Source organism: Ochotona curzoniae, unplaced genomic scaffold (genome assembly GCF_017591425.1).
Source record: "Ochotona curzoniae isolate NIBS_2020 unplaced genomic scaffold, NIBS_Ocur_1.0 contig_2688, whole genome shotgun sequence".
Classification (NCBI taxonomy): Eukaryota; Metazoa; Chordata; class Mammalia; order Lagomorpha; family Ochotonidae; genus Ochotona; species Ochotona curzoniae.
The window spans coordinates 19,360,127-19,381,947 of record NW_024465553.1 but is presented as its reverse complement, the minus strand read 5'-3'; the positions used below and the strand labels follow the sequence as shown (position 1 = coordinate 19,381,947).

The window sequence follows — 21,821 nt, the reverse complement described above, 5'->3', positions numbered from 1 at the left end:
TTGCTGTGTCTCACTCGGACTTGTCAGCACAGTGGCTTATGATGACCGAGTGATTAGAGGAAGCAGAAGTCTGGAGAAGCCTTAGTCACCTCTCCTCCCCCATTGTGTGAAACAGTTCAGTTTAACTAAACGTTCATGTGAAGTCTTTTTAAAAACAGAAATGATGAATTTTACTAAATGATTTTTCTTGCCTGTAAAAATATGGGTTGTGAACTGTGAACCACAGTTGGTTGTATGATGCTCTTCATGCGTCTGGTTTTGGCAGTTGTGTCTTTATTTTTAGATGTATTTATCAAGCGTTAATGCAAATTGTCTTTCTGTTTTTTTAGAGAAAGCATGGGATTGCACCAAGCACAGAATCCCTGTAATTCAAGTTCCATTCAGTTTCTTCTGAAAGCAAGTCATCTTTTGAAGTGATCCAAAGAAGCTATTGTGGATTATAATGCTCTGAAGATCTGGATTTTCAGTGACTTAAAAATAAGGTGTCTTTTAATCTTTTAAATGAAAGAAATTAAGCTCTCATGCCACTGTTGTGTTTTCCGGAAGCCATTGTCCTAAAGGAAAGTGCACAATTAAAGGGCAGACGTGATGATCCTCTCGGCAGGGGTTTCAGTCTGATAGCGTTGGCATCATGACCAGCCTGAAACGGTCACAGACCGAGAGACCCGTGGCCACCGACAGGGCCTCCATGGTCGGCGCAGATGGCGCCCCCAAAGTCCACACCGATGACTTCTACATGCGGCGCTTCCGGTCCCAAAACGGTAGCTTAGGATCATCAGTCATGGCTCCTGTGGGGCCACCGCGCAGCGAAGGCTCGCATCATGTAACCTCGACCCCCGGAGTCCCAAAAATGGGGGTTCGGGCAAGAATTGCGGATTGGCCCCCACGGAAAGAAAACATAAAAGAATCAAGCCGTTCAAGCCAGGAAATAGAAACCTCAAGTTGCCTTGAAAGCCTGTCCTCCAAAAGCAGTCCTGTGAGTCAGGGAAGTTCTGTTAGCCTCAATTCCAGTGACTCAGCCATGCTGAAGAGCATACAGAACACACTCAAGAACAAGACGAGGCCGGTGGAGAACATGGACTCCCGCTTTCTGATGCCCGAAGCCTATCCCAGCTCCCCTAGGAAAGCGCTTCGCAGAATCCGGCAGCGGAGCAATAGTGACATTACCATAAGTGAGCTTGATGTGGACAGCTTTGACGAATGTATCTCCCCCACATACAAGAGTGGGCCCTCGCTGCACAGGGAATATGGGAGCACATCTTCAATTGACAAACAGGGGACATCTGGAGACAGTTTCTTTGACTTGTTCAAGGGCTACAAAGATGACAAATCTGACCGAGGTCCAACCCCAACCAAGCTCAGTGACTTTCTCATCACCGGAGGGGGCAAGGGGTCTGGCTTCTCTTTGGATGTTATAGATGGCCCCATTTCACAGAGAGACCACCTCAGGCTGTTTAAGGAAAGGGAGAAACCACTCAAGCGGCGTTCCAAGTCTGAGACTGGAGACTCATCCATTTTTCGTAAATTACGCAATGCGAAAGGTGATGAACTTGGAAAATCATCAGATCTTGAGGATAACCGATCGGAAGATTGCGTCAGGCCCTGGACGTGCCCCAAATGCTTCGCCCACTACGATGTCCAGAGCATCCTGTTTGATCTGAACGAGGCGATTGTAAACAGGCACAATGTCATTAAGAGGAGAAACACCACGACAGGAGCCTCGGCAGCCGCTGTGGCGTCTTTGGTCTCTGGCCCTTTGTCCCATTCTGCCAGCTTCAGCTCCCCAATGGGCAGCACCGAGGACCTGAACTCCAAAGGAAGCCTCAGCATGGACCAGGGGGACGACAAGAGCAATGAGCTTGTCATGAGCTGCCCTTACTTTCGGAATGAGATAGGTGGCGAGGGTGAAAGGAAAATCAGCCTGTCGAAATCCAATTCCGGCTCCTTTAGCGGGTGTGAAGGTGCCTCCTTTGAGTCTACCCTCAGCTCCCATTGCACCAATGCTGGAGTGGCAGTCCTGGAAGTGCCCAAGGAAAACTTAGTGTTGCATTTAGATCGAGTGAAAAGATACATCGTGGAGCACGTGGATCTCGGCGCCTACTATTACAGGAAGTTTTTCTACCAGAAGGGTGAGTCGAGCTCTTTTAATCTTGAACATCTTCTTTGGCTTCCCTCTCTGGAGTGGTTAGAGTACTGTAGATTAAGATTTTCAGCCCTGTGGTAGAAGGTCTGCGTGAATTCCTTAGATTTCTTGATTGTCATACTTGATGTCTGTTTCCTATGGTTTCTTCCTCTATGCAGTGTATGAGTTACTTTCCCTCTTTTAAGTATGCAGCTCTTGTATATGAATAATTAATTTTTAATAAAAATCCTTTGCTGATGGAAGTTATAGTCTTATGTAGAAGATTTGCTGTGTTACCTTTAGGCATAAATGTGTGAAGTGGAAAATAATGGTTAACAAGTTTTTTAAAGGATTGCAGGAACAATTTTAATGCTCCCTTTCGTATTCAGACACTTGTACTTAATCCAGAACTCTTTCTCGGCCACCTCAATGTAATTGGGCACTATGGTATGTTCCTAATCCATTGTCCAGGACTTTTTGTGAAAATGAATTACATTCTTTATAAAAGGCCTGTTTTAAGACTCAAGAAGGAGACATAGGGCTTCAGTTTGAGTAGAAAAGGCACCAGGAGAGGAAGAGCCTTCACAATTTGGCTACATCCTTTCTGGTCTCCTCCAGGACAGAGGCACATCCATCTCCCCCCCACCCACCTGTCTCTTTATGGATGGATGGGTACAGATGTATCTAACTTTATGTGTATAGATTGTTGCCGTTCTGCTTCACACTTGTATCTCATGTTTTTCAGAAAGGAACTGTACTTTACTAAAAAGTGAATAACGTTAAATGAACTGTTAAAGAACTTTCAAATCATTTGTGTAGCATGATTAATGAGGGATGAGTTGAAGTCATCCAAGTATGTGATCTGGGAGACTGGGTTGATGACCATGGAAAGATGTCCACTGTGGTACATCGAACACTCTGTCATCTGTGCAGTCAGAGGCCTTGGCAAGAGGCTGACTGCAAAGGACTCCAAAACTGTTTGAGTTTCCACTTCCTATTCAGGCGATTGCATACTATTTAGATGCATTTTTCTGACGAAGATTAGTTGTACATCTGCTGTTCATTATAGCTTTATGACATTCTTCACTTTAAATCACAATTTCTTGAGATTGTTTCGTAGTGGACCCCACTCCAGAATGGCTGTTGATTAGAAGAATGTTATCTCATTCTTAAATATATGTGGCACAAGTCTTGGAGTCACTATGATAATGACCGTCTCCATTTCGTTTTTAAGGAGGACTGGGTTTGTTTTGTCAGAATTACCTTCTGGATTCAGATTTTAGAAACCACATCTTGTTATACTGTCCTGGTAGGGACAGAGTTCTTCAGCTTCACTTACACAGCCTGTGAGGCCAGATAAAGTGTGCTTCATTGGTAATGTGGAGGGTTATTTGGTGCATTCTGAGATATTTTACAGAACCCCTGTCACCAACAGCCTAAATGCCAGTATCATCTCTCCTTCCTTCCAGTTATGACAGTTTAAAACATCTCTGGAAGTTGCCAAATGTCCTTTAGGAGGTGAAGCTATGAACCTAGAGGCTGCTCTACTGTACTTGCACAAGTTTCTTACAGGTATATCTAAACAGTTTCCTAGGGAGGCCGCCTTGCACAGGTTAAAACATAAGAGAAAACATGCCATTTACAAAGGCAGTGTCATAATGTTAAGGAAGGAACTTTACTGAGCATTTACATCCCATGCGCTGTACTAAGTAATTAATCTGACATACATTTTCTCATGGCAACCTCTTGATGCCCACGGAGCAAGCATTCACTCATCCCATTTTCCGGAGAAGTGGGACTTACATGATGCGCTGCCATGGACCTTGTAATGTTAGGACAAGGATCCACCTTGGCTCTGTCTGAGCCCTGTGCCTCCTCACTATTCCTTGCATCTACTTTGTGAGAACAGAGCAAGAGGGACTCTCAATGTATTTACCTTTAAGAAGGATGAAAAGGAATTGGGAGCCCTGGATTCTAGAGTAATCCTACTCATTGGAATTTCTTGCATTTAAAAGCCACTAACCCAGTAATTGCTAATTTGAAGTGTGGTGCATACCTTTTTTTTTTAACCTAATACGATTGGAACCAGCTAAGTGAAAAATATTGATTTAAATATTAGAGATGTTAAAATATGGTAGATATCCAAAATATCTTACGTATTTTATTAAAACACCTAGAACAATGCATTTGCCACCTGCTTTTCTTTGGCTGTGATTCTGCTTGTTGGATTCCACACTGTATTAGCAGTCTCGAGCACAAGAGCTAAAGTGTGAAGCCAGCAAATTAACTTAGTGCAAGATCTTAGCTTTCAGGGTTGTTTTCCTCCAGCTCTGTCACCCACATTTAAGGCAGAACCTTTCTGACGTGTTTGTTAGCTTGCTTTCAAGTCTTTCCAGAGCTTGTAGTATTGCTCTCATGCAAACAGCGTTTATATGTAATGTCTATAATTCATTAGGCTTTTTTTTTATTGTTAATAACATTGTATTATGTGATACAGTTTTATAGGCACTGGGATTACCCCTACCCCTCCCACAACCCTCTCCCCATGGTGGATTCCTCCACCTTGCTGCATAATCACAGTTCAAGTTCAGTTGAAATTCCTTCATTGCAAGCATATACCTGGCATAGAGTCCAGGCATTAGGTTTTAAAGTAACAAGTTAGCTCAGGTAAAGGTTAGGGAGACACGGCTGACCATCTCCAGGAAGGTAAGTTGGTGAGGGCAGGAAGTATGTGTGGTATTCAAGGTTGCCCACCAACCTGTTCATGCCTTTAGATATTCATCAGCATGGTTTGATGGTGATCTGTAGGCGTCAGTTAGTCCAGGTGCCTGGCGCATAGGACCTGCTGAGTGGTTCTTGTTCGGCCACATCACTTGGTTGTTAATGTAAAGTCATTTATCACAACGTAATAGTATGTCACGGAGTCATCACACAGGGTGGCATCATGGGAAGCAGAAGTGAAGCATGTTCAAGTGTAACTGTATCTTTAAAATGTATTTGTACTGTTTATTACAATCTAAAGTACAGTTTTAGCATTTCTCATCCAAAATATTTTGAAATCAGAGTTTCTGAGTCCCAACATGGATGCTACAAGTGGAAAATTCCCCACACGTGAAAGCTCATTTCACATACAGAATTATTTAAAAAAAAATACTGTATAAAGTTACTTAGAGAATATGTATGTAAGAGGCACAAATGAATTACTTATTTAGAGGTGAGGCCCTTTGAGATATTTCACTGTGGATTTATAAATAATCTAAAAAAAAATCACCTAAATCCAGAACACTTCTGGTTTCAAGCATTTTAGATAAGAAATAATCAAAATGGATATTACAAAGATTGTGTTTAGTAACTTTCACTATATAGGTTTGAGTCAAGGAAATGTGTTTGCTAACCGACTTTTCTTGGTGAGAACCTTAAAGTCTTGTTAAAGGAGCACAGCAGGTGAGATGTGTTGACCCTCTGGTGCCACATGTAGTGCCACCAACCTGGCCATTAAGGCAGCCTCCTCATGATCACCACCCAGCTTCCCTTCTGTTGGCCTGCTGCACTCCTGACTTCAGGATGGCTGAGTCGTTGAGAAATAAGATTCTACAGAAATATCCTCCATGACTAAACTTGTGTGTAAAATTTAGTCCTGTTCAGCTGAAAAGGCTGTGACTCCATATAACAGGAAGTAGTTTTAGTAAGTTTCATTACTTTGCATATTTAGACTTTAGAGAACATTTGACTGCAACACATAGACCAAGTCCATTGTGGGAACAATGCTGCTGGGCCAGTGGAGGAATCCATTGTTTGTGCTTGGTAGACATGTGGTATTAAGGCTTTTCTTTGCAGTTCTTTTCTCCTGCCCACTTGTCTCCCAGTTTGCTAGTGTGTGTGCACCTGCACTCGGGATGAAGTGGCTACAGTTACACAACAGAAACTTTATGATGCTACTTTGTGTCTTACGCACATCTCCTGACTTAATGCTCATGGGAACCTGAGGTGAACCTGTCACTGTGAAAGAAAATCAAGTACAGACACAGACCAACCAGGGGGGGTAACATTCAGATCAATCCAGTTATGGGCTTAAGGTGTTTGCTTAGAGGGGGGAACTAGCGCTTGTGCACCTGCCTTATCCTGATAACTGAACCACCGAACCAAAGTGGTCATTACAACTTCCTCATCCTTCCTCTTACGCCTAATACCTGTCCCTACCACCCCGGAGCACTGGCATGTTCACTGTCACAAAGATGAGGGTTTCACAGCATGCTGGGTCCTAGGAGGTGTTCAAGGAGATCAGATGAATTTCTGTTGCTACTGAATTGCTTTCCCTCTCACCCTCTGGCAGTCAGCCAGGGTTAGCAGCATCCCTTTAGAATATCACACTTCATTTGTGCTGAAGTGATAGCTTTAGCACTCTGTTAGTCTCCATTTTGCTGTCAAGAGCTGTTTTTCAAATGAACATCATTGAGTAGCCATTCTAAGCTATAGTGGGGTTTCTGATAAATCTAGAACACCACAAAGCAGAACTGGGGGAGGGGGGAACTAAATCGAGACCCAAACAGCTATACCATGTTAACAAGTCATGGCTGTCCCCTGTCATAACATTAGAAGCATTTAAAAACTACACCACTCCAAAAGAATTTTTAATGAAAAAAAATTTATTTTGCCATAGCAGATCAACTATTTTCAAGAGTTCTTGTGTTTATATAAGCTCTTTGTGAATGACATAGGAACATTCGCAGATATCAGGCCTTGGAGGAGAAATGAACCCTACAGGGCTGCACATGTGTGTGCCAGGTATCTTTACACTTAGTCGTTGCTGAGCAACTTGACTTTCGTTCTCGATGTAGTTAGTCCTTTCATTGCTTCAGTAGCAAACCAGTGAAAAAAGACTCAGATGCTGTGAATGCAAGCGACCCGAGCTCAGGTGCCTCTCCTACGTTTTCTTATTCTAGAACTCTTGTCCAAAGTGTATGACGTTACACCACTCTCCCCACAATCTGTGAGGTGATGAGACAAGTGGTTTCCAGTTTATAGATTAAGAAACCAAGTATTTGAGGAGTCAAGTCACTAGTCCAGCATTTAGAATATGGGAAGTCTGGATGTTGGGCACAGAGGTTGAGATGGTGGTTGGGCTCCTGTTTTCAGCTTCCTGGCAGTGTGCACCCTCAGAGGCAGTGGGTCTGTGACACTACGTGGGAATCCCAGATTAAATTTCTGGCTTCTGGCTTTGGCCCAGCTTAGCCCCAGCTGTTGTAGCCATCTAGGGAGTGAGCTGCAAAGGGCAGACCTCTGTCTCTTTTTTCAGTCTTAAGAAACCTCACTCCTGTCTTAGATGGAAGGAAACAGACCCTTAGGAAGGTGAAGAGACTTGCCCGGGTGAGCACAAAGCCTGAAAAACAGAGGAGGCAACAAGGGGAGGGTTCCTCCAGAGCACGAGTGAGCTCAGCATGTTTCACAAAGCTGGGGATTACTGTGTTTATTCTGTGAATTTTTTTCTATAAATACAGCTAAATTAGGCTTGAGAAAAGTATTAAGGGGATGTGATAGAGGCTGAGAGTGCTCTGAGGATAGCCGTTTAGTTTCTGGTGTGAATAGCTTTGTATTTGAGGTATGCAGTGAATTCCAGAGTCAGCGGATCTGCACTCCTGTGCCATCCTGTGCTCTGTGCTCTTGAGCATGGCAAATTCTGCTAAAAGTAATAGTCCAAGATCGTATGCATGTATTATCTTTTCTTATTTTAATGACCTTTCATCTTTTTCTGAGAGCCCACCGACTGTATGATTGATTTGAAGGGAGTTCCCTAATTCAAATTAAGCAGCTTTTGACGGGGAGATTGGGGGCACTGAGGATGTTTCTGAGACACCGGCCTAGACCTGTGTTTCTGCTGCTCTCTTGGTACCGGTTAGGGCTGCCAGCAGCCAGGAGACCATTAGGTATTGTGGTTTTTCACTGGTGCTCCTTTGGAAGGATCCCGTCTCGCTTGTGATGGCCACAGCCTTGCCCTTGCAGGTGTTTGGGCTCTCGTAGTGTCCTAGCTGTCTCTATGAACGGCATATACTTCAGCTTCTGTGTCTGTTTTTTACCAGGTCATCCTTTTAAGATTAAGTCATATGAAAATGGAGTTCGCTTTGCTGTAAAACTGGTGATCATGACATCGCCTGTGATGTTATCTTTCTGCCCCTTTGAAAGTTCCATACCAGAAAGGTGTTACAAAGTTGCTTGTTGGCAGCTGCCACGTGTCTGCCCTCCGCATGGCTGCTGCTCTGTGTGTTGTTTTACTTTACTTCTTATCCTGCTTCACCTCTCAAAACCAAATTTGACTCTTGGCTGTCAAGCTTTCATTGTTGAACACCCTGGCTTCCACTTTGCTCTTCAGCTTCCCCTCCCATGTTATCAGCAGGAGTCCTGTGTGTCTGTTGCAGTCAGTGGCCTAAATAGCATGTAAATGCAAAAGAGAAGCCATCCCTCCTTCCAGCCCTCTCTCCTGCATCCTCTGCTATCACACACACGAACACGTCTTCCAGTTTAGCATTGACATGCGTGCTCAGCATATTTTTTTCAGTAGTTTTAAAAATTAACTGTATCTTCACTCATTTATTCAATCATTTGAGTGATAGTGAGCATCTCCTTTGTCCCAGATACAGGTCCTGGGGAAGGACAAAAATCAACAGTATCCTTCCTTTATTCACTCTTTATTTAGTGCTACTGAGGTGAATTTGATAAGTAGGACGATATTAAATCAAGAAGCTTCTGTACAGCAGCAGAAACAATCAACAAAGCGAAGAGGCTACCAACAGAATGGGAGAAAATCTCGGCACACTAAACAACAGAAAAGGGACTGATATCCAGGATTTACAAAGAGCTTCAGAAATTCAACAACAAAACAAACAGCCCTGTTAAGAAATGGGTGAAGGAGATAAATGAATGTTTTTCAAAAGCACAAATTCAAATGGCTAATAGATGTGAAAAAAAGCGCACATTCCCTAGCTATTAGGGAAATACAAATAAAAGTCACATTGAGGACCTGGCGCGATAGCCTAGTGGCTAAAGTCCTGGTTTTATGTACACTGAGATCCCATGTGGGCACTGGTTCATGTCCTACCCGCTCTGCTTCCCTTCCAGCTCCCTGCTTGTGACCTGGGAAAGCAGTGGAGAATGACCCAGTGCACCCATGCACCCATGTGTGAGACCTGGAAGAGGCTCCTGGCTTCAGATTGGCTCAGCTCTGGCTGTTGTGGCTGCTTAAGGAGTGAGCCAGTAGATGGAAGGTCTTTGTAAATTTGTAAATATGTAAATCTCTGTAAATTTGACTTTCCAATAAAAACAAATATTTAAAAAAGAAAAGCGAAACGTTGAGGTTTCACCTAACTCCAGTGAGATTGTGGCCTAAATTTGGGAATCTACTAACACCACCTGCTGGCGTGGGTGTGGGAAAAAAGGTGCTTTATCCACTGCTGATAGGGGAGTGTGGGCTGGTGCAGCCGCTGTGGAAGCCTAAGGGAGCTAAGACTACTGAAAATTGATATTTCATATGATCCAACTTCTTATTCCTGGGAATATGTCCAAAGGAGGTGAAATCTGCATATGAGAAGGTGACCTGTAACCCTGTATTTATAACGCAATCCACAATAGTGAAGACTTGGAAGTAACCCAGATGCCCATTGAAGGAGCAATGGATAAAGAAATTGGTACAGATGCTCCATGGAATGCTACTCAGCCAATGGAAAGAATGGAATTTTACCATTTGTAACAAATTGTCCCAACCCCAAACCAGTATGTTCAGTGAGATAAGCCAGTGCAAAAAGGACAAGTGTCATGATGGCTCTGACACACGGCAACCTTCATGCAAAATACAGAACACATGAAGGTGAACAGATAGAGATGTATATTTTTTCTCATAGATAAACTGTATAATGGAGTCTAGCATACCTGACATTGAAGATACTTTGCAGTATTCATTTCTACGTAAAAATCAAGGGAGGACTCCCAGTGAAACTACTAAATAGACTTCAACAACATGATGCTGGGTTTTCTGCCTTTTTTTATACTATGGTGCATGTGGGTAGCAGAATGTTGGAACTGTTGCTGGAGGATTACACTGCTGTAATAAAATGAGGGGGATCCCTAGAACTACAAAACTGTCATGGGAAATGTTAGAACTAAATATTAAAGTGTCTAAATAATCTTTGTTCCCTCTGTCTGGAACCCCGTTTAGATGGAGGGCATTAACCCTAAATTCTCTTTTTCCTTGTAAGGGAACTTCAGTTCTGTTCCGTTCTCATCAGCCTTGCCTTCTAAACAAGGGATGTTACGCGGCCGTGTGCTCTGCGTGTGCTCTGCGTGTTCTCTGTGTGCTCTGCGTGTGCTCTGTGTGTGCACTGCGTGTGCTCTGTGTGCGCTCTGCGTGTGCACTGTGTGTGCTCTGTGTGTTCTCTGTGTGTGCTCTGTGTGTTCTCTGTGTGTGCTCTGCGTGTGCTCTGCGTGTGCTCTGTCACTAGTTCTCACATGTGTAGTCCCCGAGAACTCTGCCTTCCCTTGCCTGTGAACCTTCACTTTCCTGCTGCCGTGAATGCGGCTGCCTTCCACTGAATGACCTGGGTCCTCCGTTTTCTCTTCTGCTTCTCTTGCTTCTCTTGTCGATGCTATTGGTCTCTAGTTGTCCAGAGATGCTTATCACGTTTATGATTGGTGGCGGCTTGGAGGAACTTGTTCCCCTGTAGTTCTGGGGGTCCCCGGCTGGCCTCCCATTGGCCTAAGAGGCCAGTTGTAAAAGTAGAGAATGGGATGGAACCCAGGTGCAGCTCGGCAGGCAGGGCTTCCGCACCTTGTGTGTCTGTGCAGCCTGTTTGGGGCTGTGTAGGTCTCCCTTCCTCATGGGCTACCCTCCAGGCTTAAGAAGCTGACCCCTCCTTGTCAGACATGCAGCTCTCCCACCACTCACCCATATCTCCCCGCACAAGGCTCCGTAGGCTACACTGGCTCACAGCCCTTCTAAGCACTCCCCTGAAGACAAGGACTGCAAATTAGGATCAGCAGAGGTTTGATAAATAAGTAAATGTTTGGTACCTGTGCAAAATAAAGGATTTATTGAATTAAGGATCCGGTTAATGGCCTTGTGCTGCGCTCCAGGCAGTGAATCATGTTTCATTTCCGTTTTGTTACTCTTGAGGAAACGAGACCACAAAGAAGTCTGTGTGTGGTCAGGGTGGTTTTGTGGAAATTAACCAAGACCACCAGTTGATCCCCATAAGCACAAACCACTGTTCCTGAGACTGATTTTTAATTACTGCATAAACTTCAAAAGACAGCTGCTGGTGTTGTTAAGGCTGTGTAGTGTAACGTTCTGTTGAGTACTTGGAATATTGACTTTTAATCTTTGGATATTTCCCTTTTAAAAAAAAATTACTTTATCTATTTGAAAGGCAGAGTTACAGAAAGAGGGAGGGACAGACAGAAAACCTTGCATTCTCTGGTTCACTCTCCAAATGGCTAAGAAAACTAGAGCTGTGGCAGCCTACAGTCAGGAGCCAGAAGTTTCTTGCAAGTCTCCCATGGAGGTGCAGGCACCCCACGAACATTGGGGCATCTTCTGTTGCTTTCCCCGGCACATTAGCAGGGAAATAACTTGGAAGTGGAGCAGCTGAAATTTGAACCCTTGCACATTTGGGATGCTGGCACTGCAGAAAGGAGCCTAATGTGCTAACCACACTGCCTTCCATGAACATTTGTTGTATCTCCTGTGTGCACTGCCCCCCACCTGCCAAAGGATTTTATTTCTTTGTCATTAGAGAAGTTAATTTTTAAAAACAATTATTGTGTTGGGTGTGTTGTGTAGTAGTTAAATTTCTTCTTGCAGTACATGCATGCAAACCTTGCTGGAGTGCTTAATTCAGTCCATGTTCTCCCATTTGCAGACTCAGCTTCCTGCTGATGTGTGCCTGCTTGGCAGCACATGGTGGCTTAAGTGCTGGAGTCCCTTTATCCATGTGAGAGATCTAGATTGAGTAATGGCCATTGGAGCAAAAGTTTCCTTGCTTCTTTGCCTTTCAAATAAAATGAAAATTATGTATCTATCTAAATAAAAATATATATTACATATCGTATAAATTAGATACATATAAAATATGTATCTAATTCTGTTCCTTTGTAATAATGACCAGTAAAAAAGTTCACATCATATTGCTACTCCTTTTTTCCTTTTCATTTCCAAGGATTTTCTTGGTATTTTTTTTCTTTAACAATTTTCATTGCAGTTTATTCATGTCAGCATTATTTTGTAATAAAGCTTACCTTTTTTTAGGTAAGTTAGAGTCCTACATATGGCTGTTTAGTTTGATGCCATTTTAAACCCCGTAAACTTTGCAGTTTGGGCAAGTAGAACATCCCACTTTTTTTTTTAAAAAGATGTATTTATTTTTATTTTTATTGGAAAGGAGGATATACAGAGAGGAGGAGAGACAGAGAGGAAGATCTTCTGTCCAGTGGTTCACTCCCCAAGCGGCCGTAACAGCTGGAGCTGTGCCACTCTGAAGCCAGGATCCAGGAGCTCTTCTGGGTCTGCCACATGGGTGCAGGGTCCCAAAGATTTGGGTCATCCTCAACTGCTTTCCCAGGCCACAAACAGGGAGCTGGATGGGAAACGGGGCAGCTGGGATTAGAACCGGCACCCACATGGGATCCCGGCACGTGCAAGGCAAGGACTTTAACCACTACGCTATTGCACCGGGCCCGAACACCCCACTTTTTAAGAGTTACCCATGGAAAGATTTGTAACTGTAAGTACCGAGCACTCTGTAAATGTGAGTAGTTATTCTTATGCAACAATAATTATAAGCTTAGTGCAGTGCTCTGGGACAGAATTCTGGCATGTGGCCAGTCCTCAGCAAATGTCCCCATCCATTACTCTGCCCTGCTTTTGGTTATGACGCAAACCCTTAGACTGTTTAGTTCTCACGGAACCTCACCCTTATAATTATGTTCCCTTTGGGTACCTCAGACAGAATGTCCAAGAAGTGCTTGTCCCCAAAAGAGCTACAGTTGGTCTCGTACTCTGTAAGCCTACTGTTTTTTAACAGGCAGCTGAAAGAGCTGCCATGAGTTCCTCAGACAACTAGCAGCTGGGACTGGACTAAAGTTAAAGCTGAGAGCTGAAAACTCAATCCAGGTCTCCCACATGAATGAAAGGAACTGAAGTGCTTGAGCCCTGAGCACTGCTTCCTAGGACGCATGCCAACAGGAAGCTGGAGCCAGCAGTTAGAAACTGAACCAGCACTGCAGTGTGGGACACAGGCCTCCCTGCTGATGTCCCAACCTCCTGGCCCGATGCCTGTAATTGTTTTGGGTTTTTTTCCCTCTTACTGTTTTTTTTTTTTAAAGATTTATTTTTATTATTTTTTTATTGGAGAGGCGGATATACAGAGAGGAGAGACAGAGAGGAAGATCTTCCGTCCGATGATTCACTCCCCCAAGTGAGCGCAACGGGCCGATACTATGCCGATCCGAAGCCAGGAGCCTCTTCCGGGTCTCCCACGCGGTTGCAGGTTCCCAAAGCTTTGGGCTGTCCTCGACTGCTTTCCCGGGCCACAGGCAGGGAGCTGGAAGGGAAGCGGGGCTGCTGGGATTAGAACCGGCTCCCATATGGGATCCCGGGCGTGCAAGGCGAGGACCTTTAACCACTTGCGCCACCGCACCGGGCCCCCCTCTTACTATTTATTCTTTTTTTGATTAGTCTTTTTCTGACCTAGTGATTTCATTCATCAGATTAAGCTGAAGAAGTTGCATACAAGCAAAATGCCTGAGCAATTTGAACCCAACAGGTAGAGATAAGCAGCTTTACAGAAACTGCTGCAGTGAGTGGGCTTTGGAATTTGGGGGGACGCTCTGTCTCATGGAAATAGCGAGGATCAGAATTCATTCTGTTATCTGAACTGAAACTTGTAACCCAGCACCTAGGCTGTTTTAACAAAGAATATTTTTAGTGGGTAAATAAGTTTAACTCAGTCTGCTAGTAAATTGTTATTCTTCTGTTCTTTGGTCGGCTGAAACATAATGAGGCCCAAGTCTGTTATTTCCCCGTGTCCTTAGCATCTCTGTTCTACACTGACGTGCCTGTCTTTGTTACAGAGAATGCAACTGGTGTTTATTCTTCCCCCTGTAGAGTCCGTTATAGCAGCTCCAAGATTAGAATGTGAACGTCTGGCTTTAACGTCTATTTTGCTCTTTTGTTTCCTTACATGGTTAGTACCAATTCTGTACTATCAGCTACAGCTCCACCAACCACTAGTCTTTTATTTCAGAAAAGTCATTGTGAATTGTGTTAGACGTCAGATAGTGCTGTTTTATTTGCTTTGTGCTTCTGCAGTTTGTGTTTATGATGTCTGTTTTCCCTGTTTAAAATTTTAAGTAAGCAATTATGAAGAGATGTTTTAAGTCATAAATTACAACTGGTCGAATTATTTATTTATAAGAAGTGAAAAGTGAAAATCTTGGCTGTGCACAGTTACACTTAGTCCAACTTATTCTGGTGTCCTTAGAGAAGCATACAGCTGAAATGTTAATACATAGCCCACAGATGTTACAAGACCAAAGTGAACAATCCAGAAATTTCTGGTTAAAGCACTATAACATTTGTGATTATGGTTTCCTTTTCTTGATGCCAGACTTCCTTCTTTTGATGTGTGTATATGCATTCGCACACTGTTTACAATCTAATTATTTGACTGTATTCTTATTACTTACAGCTTTGAACTGTTTGCTCCTTCTCTCCTCTGAGTATCTGAAATTTGCATTATTCAGGATTATAAAGTGATCAGCCAGAACCACAGTTACTTGTGTGGAGTATTGTGTGATAGTAAAACCACTTATTAGCACTCTAAACCATCCCTGTTAAAACTGTACAGCTGTGTGCCAGTGTTCCCGTGTAGTGAACTAAACCAGATATCTTGAGATACCTGCATCCCACACTGGAGTGCCCAGTTAAATCTTTACTGCTCTACACTTCACATCCAGCTCCCTGCTCACGCACCTTATAGGTAGTGAGGCATCTGTGGAGCGAGGCAGCCTCCCACGAGGTGGTGCAGCAGTGAGGACAGAGGGTGAAGGGTGAGACCAAGGATGTCTCTGACAGGCTCTTGCACCTCAAGTTCAAAGTTGAAAACTCAAAAGTTCAATTGACTTACTGACCCAAATTACCAGAGGGTTACAACACTGCCTTTAGATTTTGAGTTGAAGGAACTTGTGTTCATGTGGAAGGCATTTTTGTTTTCTTCTACAATAATTTTTAGCTAAGATCAGAAAAACAAAACAAAATCTGGAGACAACCAGTAGTTTATTTAGTATGATGAACTCTTATTCAAGCTGAAATGCCTTGGGAATAGGCATGAGAGTAGTGGGTTGAACTCAAGATGGTGGGCCAGCTTCTCTGTCAGTGCCGGGGGAACCAATGTAAGTGAAGATTGTCAGGAAATGCTAGTTTGCAAATAATAACCAGAACCAGTCGGAAAAAATTGATACTTCTTCACAAATACTTACAAAGCCAATAAGATCACCATGCAACCCAGAGATGGTTTTGTTTAAAGCTGGTTTTATGATTATAATATCCCCATTCTTCCATCTCAAATCTCTTACTTTAGCAACTAGGTAAAATTGCATGGAAGTGTAAGGACAATTGGGTTTTGATGATGATTCTCCATAAAAGGACTTAGGTGATGTTTTATTATAAGCAATGTATTCTTCATTTTTAATGTTATGTTAGCTTATTTACAATGTCTCTATTTTTCATGTAATAATAAAGTGACTTATGTTTATATCTTATAAATTCGATTTTTGTTTTATGTTTCTAGTGTTTTGTATTTAATACTCTGGTTTCTCTTCAGACCGTATAAGTCTTTTGCCTTTTACTAAAGTTTTATATTTGAGATATATTAAATATTTGGATTCATTGATTTTGATTTGAAATTTGTAACTCTTTACAATAAAATAGTAGTATTTCTTCATTTGATCACTCTTGTGGAAGATTCTGAATGATATCCATGAGACTAAAAGATAAAAGGACTTAATTAAAAAAAAATACTAGTGGGAAGAGTGTTCAAAGGTTTTTGAATGAGAAAGAACATAGTGAAGTTGAGCACCTGAAAGTTCAATATGGTTGGTTGTCAGAATTTGAAAGACAGAGTTGAGCCTGGAATAATAGAATGTTGATGGCTATGAGGAAACCAGGGAAGGAGTTTAATTTTAGTAGTAGTTGATTAGATTTGCATTTTAGTCTGGCTACTGTGTGAACAAAATGGATGAACGAAAACTAGTTATTAAACACATTGTGGCCAATAATGAGTTGGGTAAATCTGAGGTAGTGAGCTAAGAAAGTAGATGGTAGAGGTACTTGGGAACAAATGCATCTAAAGGCCATGGCAGTGGAGATGGTATGAGTCCCTGAGTAAGTGTGGTATTGGTTGCTGAAGTAGCGACTGCAGGCTTAATTGGGCAGGTGAAGGGTTCTGCTGACGCCCTTGTGGGGGTAGTTCTGGGGTTTAGACAAGAATGGACTGGACTTGTGGTCTTCAGAACATTGTTCCCTTTGAGCTGGCAGTTGAGTTTCTGCAGATGGTTGGAATTGAGTAAAGAGGACTGGAGACTGAGCAAGAGCAGCTGGAGTGGTGCAGGTCAAGTTAGGAAGAGCGATGCCATCCAGCTGAGAAACGGGAGGGGATTCCGAATGCGGGATGTTTCTGAGAAGTGGAGCAAGATCTGCTTTAAGGCAGTTGTTGTTGCTGACTTGTGTAGTGGGAATCAAACTGTAATAATTCTAAGGTGGATTGGACAATTCTTGAAGAAATTCCTAGTGAAAGGAGAGTTCATGCTTCAGTTCTGAAGGATGCTATGGGAAACAGATTAGGGTAGGAGGTCCTTCAAATTTTTTTCTTAGGGAAATGAAATCAAGGAATTGCTTTGATGCAGAAAAATGAAAAGTTTGTACGTACTGCAAAGTTTCAAAGACCGCTTTTACACAGATTTAAAAAGATTTTATACCCCAATAAACTTGCTTTTTGATTTTCCACTAACTTTTTCAAATACTGTCATCCATTTAAAGAAGGAGACATGAGCCTGATTAGATGATGATGATAATAATGAGCAGCTAGAGAAGAGGAAGTTGAAGAAAACAGGGAGATTGAGGCTTCCACGTCTCTGAGAAGGTAGAGGCTAGGGGACTGAGGACGTAGGGTAGGATAAAGTTTGGAGTTTAAGTAGAAGAAAGCAGCCATCTGGATGTAGGGTGTGAGTGTGTGTGTGAGAGAAGAGGAAAGAGGAAGAAAGAGGGTGGTAGAGATTGAGCAAGTTTGCTTATGGAATAGTGTCTTATTTTTGTGTGTTGTAGGCAGCACTGTGATTTGTTGAGATTGAGAAAGATAAAAACATAAGTGGAGAATGTTTGAAAAATCAACTCTGTGGAAGTAAGAGCTGAATGGGGAGTGCTTGAGGTTGAGTTACGAGCATAAATTTATAGTGGCTATCCTGTCGCTGAATTTTGTCACTGGCAGAAAAGAACAGTGCCATTTGGCTTTGTCTGAGGTGGGTGAGGGCGATCTAAAGAGCTTCCAGAGAGTCAGTGTTTGGTTGAGTCCATGAAGTTCAAGGAATGGAATGAGGTGATCCAGACTCAGGTACCTGTGATGCATTGGCTGTTGCGTGCAGAAGGGCTACAACATCCTGGCAAGCCATTCAAGTACCCTAGGCTCCTTCAGTGATGGCCCCAGACTGCTGTCTTGTTTTTCTTTAAGTCCTTGTCCGCTTTTTTATACTCTTTCTGTTTCCTCCCTTTCTGTTTTCTCCTTGTTGTCAGTTGTCAATCACATTGCTGTCTGCATGCAAGCCTGTATCAGCCCTACACCTTGGACTTTGTCAACATCTGGAGTTACTCCACCTCTGAATAAAAGCTGTGGGCTTGAAGACCAGGCAAGCAAGCTTGTTAGAGTTGTGTGCAAAGTAAGAGTCCATAACCCCTGAGTGTGGTCCTCGTGTGCCGTGCTTTGAGGGTGTTCATGAGTTTCGTGACATTTATGGAATGTTCCTCAGTTGTCCGCATCAGGGGTGTTTGTTGCCTGTGTTCCCATTGTGCTTTCCTTGTTTTGAATTTCCATGGATTATGTCTTTTAGAAGGTACCTTATTTATGATCACTTATCTTGCCAGTTGTGCTTTAGTATTACAAATTAATTACCTATAAATTATGAAAGTTTTAAAATGCCTGTTTAGAGACATTTCACATTATTCTTAATATTCTCATGGATTTTCAAATACTTATATATCTTGTATGGAAATAACATTTTCAAATATCTACATTTTTGTGTAAGAATAACATGCCATGTCACAGTTTGATCATCTTGCCATCTTACATGTAAATGAAACAGTTCAATGTAAAGTAAGTGTTTGAGGGGGTTTGAAAAGTAAGTTATCCAGTCTAGCTTTTCAGATGTTTCTGTGTTTTATGGACTTCCTCATCATTGAACCTCTTAAGTATTTATCAGCCATTTGAAGGAAGTGCGTACTCAGATGTACAATCAGTGCCACTTTTTAGCACTTTCAGTAAATTAACTTAATTTGGATCTCCACCTTCTTGTCTGGAGGGAGGTATGTCCAACACCAGTCACTTGGATTGGACCCTTGCCCCTGCTCCCAAGGCTGAGCTAAGGGTTGGGGTTTTGGGGTGTGAAGTACAAGGGGAGGCCCTCACTTGTCAGCTTCGGGGGTCACACTGGTTCCCCAGGAGATGCCTGTTCTCCAGGCCTCCACGCTTTTCCTGGGAGCTTCAGCACTCAGCTCTCCCACCTCCTCCCTGGGGAGCTTTAGAGCCCCTGTCTCCCTGAGCCCTGTGAGAGTAGAGCGCAGTCCTTGCCGTCAGCTCCCCTCCCCCTCTCTAGTCCGGGGAACTCTAATCTGGAAGGAGTCCCTCTCTCTTCAAACTGTGCTCTCAAGAGATTTAGGATTTTTTCTTTTTAAAGCTGAAAAAATCTGACACACACATTATCGCCTATTTAAATAGTGGGATATAGAAATAGTAGGAGAATCTTTTAAGGGTAATAAGAGGACAGCAGGACATCTCTAATCAACATTACTGTCTCTGGGACAAAATCTTGGCAGCCTTATTTTTATAATTCATTAAGAATATTAATGTCTGTTAAACATGTTTACATTTTTTATATAATTTTGTGGTGATGCTCTTAAATACTGAACAGAACCTAATGTTTTCAAAGTGTTGGCTAAATTTCCTAATTTTATTTTGTCTTGCTTTACCTAAGAACACTGGAATTATTTTGGGGCTGATGAGAATCTTGGTCCAGTGGCTGTGAGCATTCGAAGGGAAAAACCAGAAGAAATGAAAGAAAGTGGATCTCCGTACAACTACCGAATAATTTTTAGAACTAGTGAGGTAAGTTGCTAATGAGAGATTTGAGGCATAATTGAAGTGAGGAAACAGTAGCATAGTAGCAGTAGCAGAACTGTTGAATAGCATGCGGTTAAGGGGGTCTTTGAAATAAACAAAGGCTTCTTTCCTTCCGTGCTGATGAGAGTGGACAAGATGGATAGATAGGAATCCTTTCTTTCCATTTAGCTCTGGATATGTGCAGTAAATGAATGTGCATGTTAATTAAGAGCATATCTGCTTAGAGTGGCCCACGGACATTAGAGCCCTCAGAATGGCAAATGGGTGATAGGTATCTGGTCCAGTGTTAAGGATGCCTTGTCCCAAGACCTAGTGCCTGGATTTGAATCCCAGCTCTGGCCCCTGACTCGTTTCCTGCTTACTCACACACTTTGAGGCAGTGGTGATGGTTTGAGTGCTTGGGTTCCTGCCACCCACAAGGGAGACCTGCATTCAGTTCCCCAGTCCTAGCTCCAACTCTGGCTGAAGTGCCTCTCAAATTAAAGACTCCCAGTTGGGCCCAGCAGCGTGGTCTAGCGGCCTAAGTCCTCACCTTGAACGCACCAGGATCCCATATGGGTGCTGGTGCTAATCCCGGCAGCTCCACTTCCCATTCAGCTCCCTGCTTGTGGCCTGGGAAAGCAGTAGAGGACAGCCCAAAGCTTTGGGCCCCTGCACCCACATGGGAGACCGGAGGAAGTTCCTGGTTCCTGGCTTTGGATCGGCACAGCATCGGCCAATCCCACAGTTGCAGCTCACTTGGGGAGTGAATTATCGGATGGAAGATCTTCCTCTCTGTCTCTCCTCCTCTCTGTATATCTGACTTTGTAATAAATAAATAAATCTTAAAAAAAAAAAGACTCCCAGTTAGGACATGGCACATTCTACTCAGGACAGCAGGCATCCTAAAGCATGGGGTCACCTGAGATTGAGCTCAGTGTTCTGAGCTGTTACTTGGGATATTTCCTGGTTGGCAGGGAAGAGAAGGAGCTTTTTATTTTGCAGAGCAGCCAGTGTCCCTGCTACCCTAGGAAGCTGTGCACACCTGCTCCCCAGTTCTTTCTCCCTCTTTGTCCCCTGGCAGTCCTCTGCTGCTGCACTGGCCCCTTTGCCCTCTGGGCCACTGGCCCTGCCTCCAGGCTGTGAGGCTCTGTTCCTCACCCTGCCCCTGAGGCTCCAGCCTTCTCATTTCCCTATGCCTTTTAGTCATAAATTCTAGGAGCTATTCTTTGCCACCTAATCTAAAATTTCTACTCCCTTGCAGTTTTATAGCCAATGCATGCTGTATTTCTCACTAGTGCTTAACATTGTTTTAGACATTGTACCTGCTTACTTTTGCTTCCTGTTTTCTCTGGCTGTGGTATTAGTTAACCCCATTAGGGTGGAGACATTTTATCTGTGTTGGTTACTACACACCCAATACCTAACACAGAAACCTTTCTCCTTTTCTGCTGTTCTCCCAGCTCTCTTTCATCCTGTCCTTCCTACCTCTTACTCCGGTGTTTTATTGCTCTTAACACTTGTGTAATGTTTTCCTTTTCAACAAACAGTCCAGATTTAATTGTATGAGACTTTTCGTAGAGAAAAACTTAGGACTCTTTTTGTACACTTTTTAAATGGTTGTTAATTTTTACTTATTGGAAAAGCAGAGCCACAGATAAAGATCTTCTACCCGCTGGTTACTCCCCAAAGGCCTGCAGTCAGTCAGGGTGGGCCAGAGCTTCATCCATGACTGCCATGTGGGTTACATGGACACACCTGCTGCTTCCTAGGATGTTGTAGCAGAAGACTGGGTCAGAAGCAGAGTAGCAGAACTTGAACTAGACACTGTGATACAGGATGCAAGCATTCCAAGAAGCAGTTTAACTTACTGTGTCGTGACCTAAGCCCCCTGAGGAAAATATTTCAAGTATTAGTCTCTTCCCTAAGCCTTGCAGAGTCACCTCACTGTTGTTGAAGCCAGGTCAATAGAAGGAAGACTGGTTTTTTAATTAGGACTTCTTACTAGGACTTCTCATATTACTAATGACTCATGCTGGGACGTACATCTGGAAAAAACAAACATCATCAACAATATTTCCCTCCCAAACTTCAATAAAAGGCATCAAGATAACAGAAATTCAAGAAACTCATTTGCAATAGAAATGATCAATGCAAAAAAAGGAATCAGAATGACCTTGCAGACATCTGAAAAAAGCTTGTTTCTGAATAGTCTTAGAGTGCATAATTGTTTTCAGATATACACACATGAGGCCCGATGTGGGCTCTCTCCTTGTTTCTGGAAGTTCATA

At 43.0% G+C, this 21,821-nt stretch overlaps 1 protein-coding gene across 3 annotated transcripts in view; it reads left to right on the top strand.

The window, feature by feature from the left end:
* Positions 1-21,821, top strand: part of SIPA1L1 (signal induced proliferation associated 1 like 1) — a 291,662-nt gene that overhangs the window by 173,726 nt on the left and 96,115 nt on the right. For all 3 annotated transcript variants that reach the window (XM_040975354.1, XM_040975356.1, XM_040975355.1), the window contains 2 exons: positions 330-2,129; positions 19,406-19,536. In XM_040975354.1, coding sequence (XP_040831288.1) covers positions 632-2,129; positions 19,406-19,536 — 1,629 coding nt within the window. In that variant the 5' untranslated portion in view covers positions 330-631. The remainder of the gene's footprint in view (positions 1-329; positions 2,130-19,405; positions 19,537-21,821) is intronic.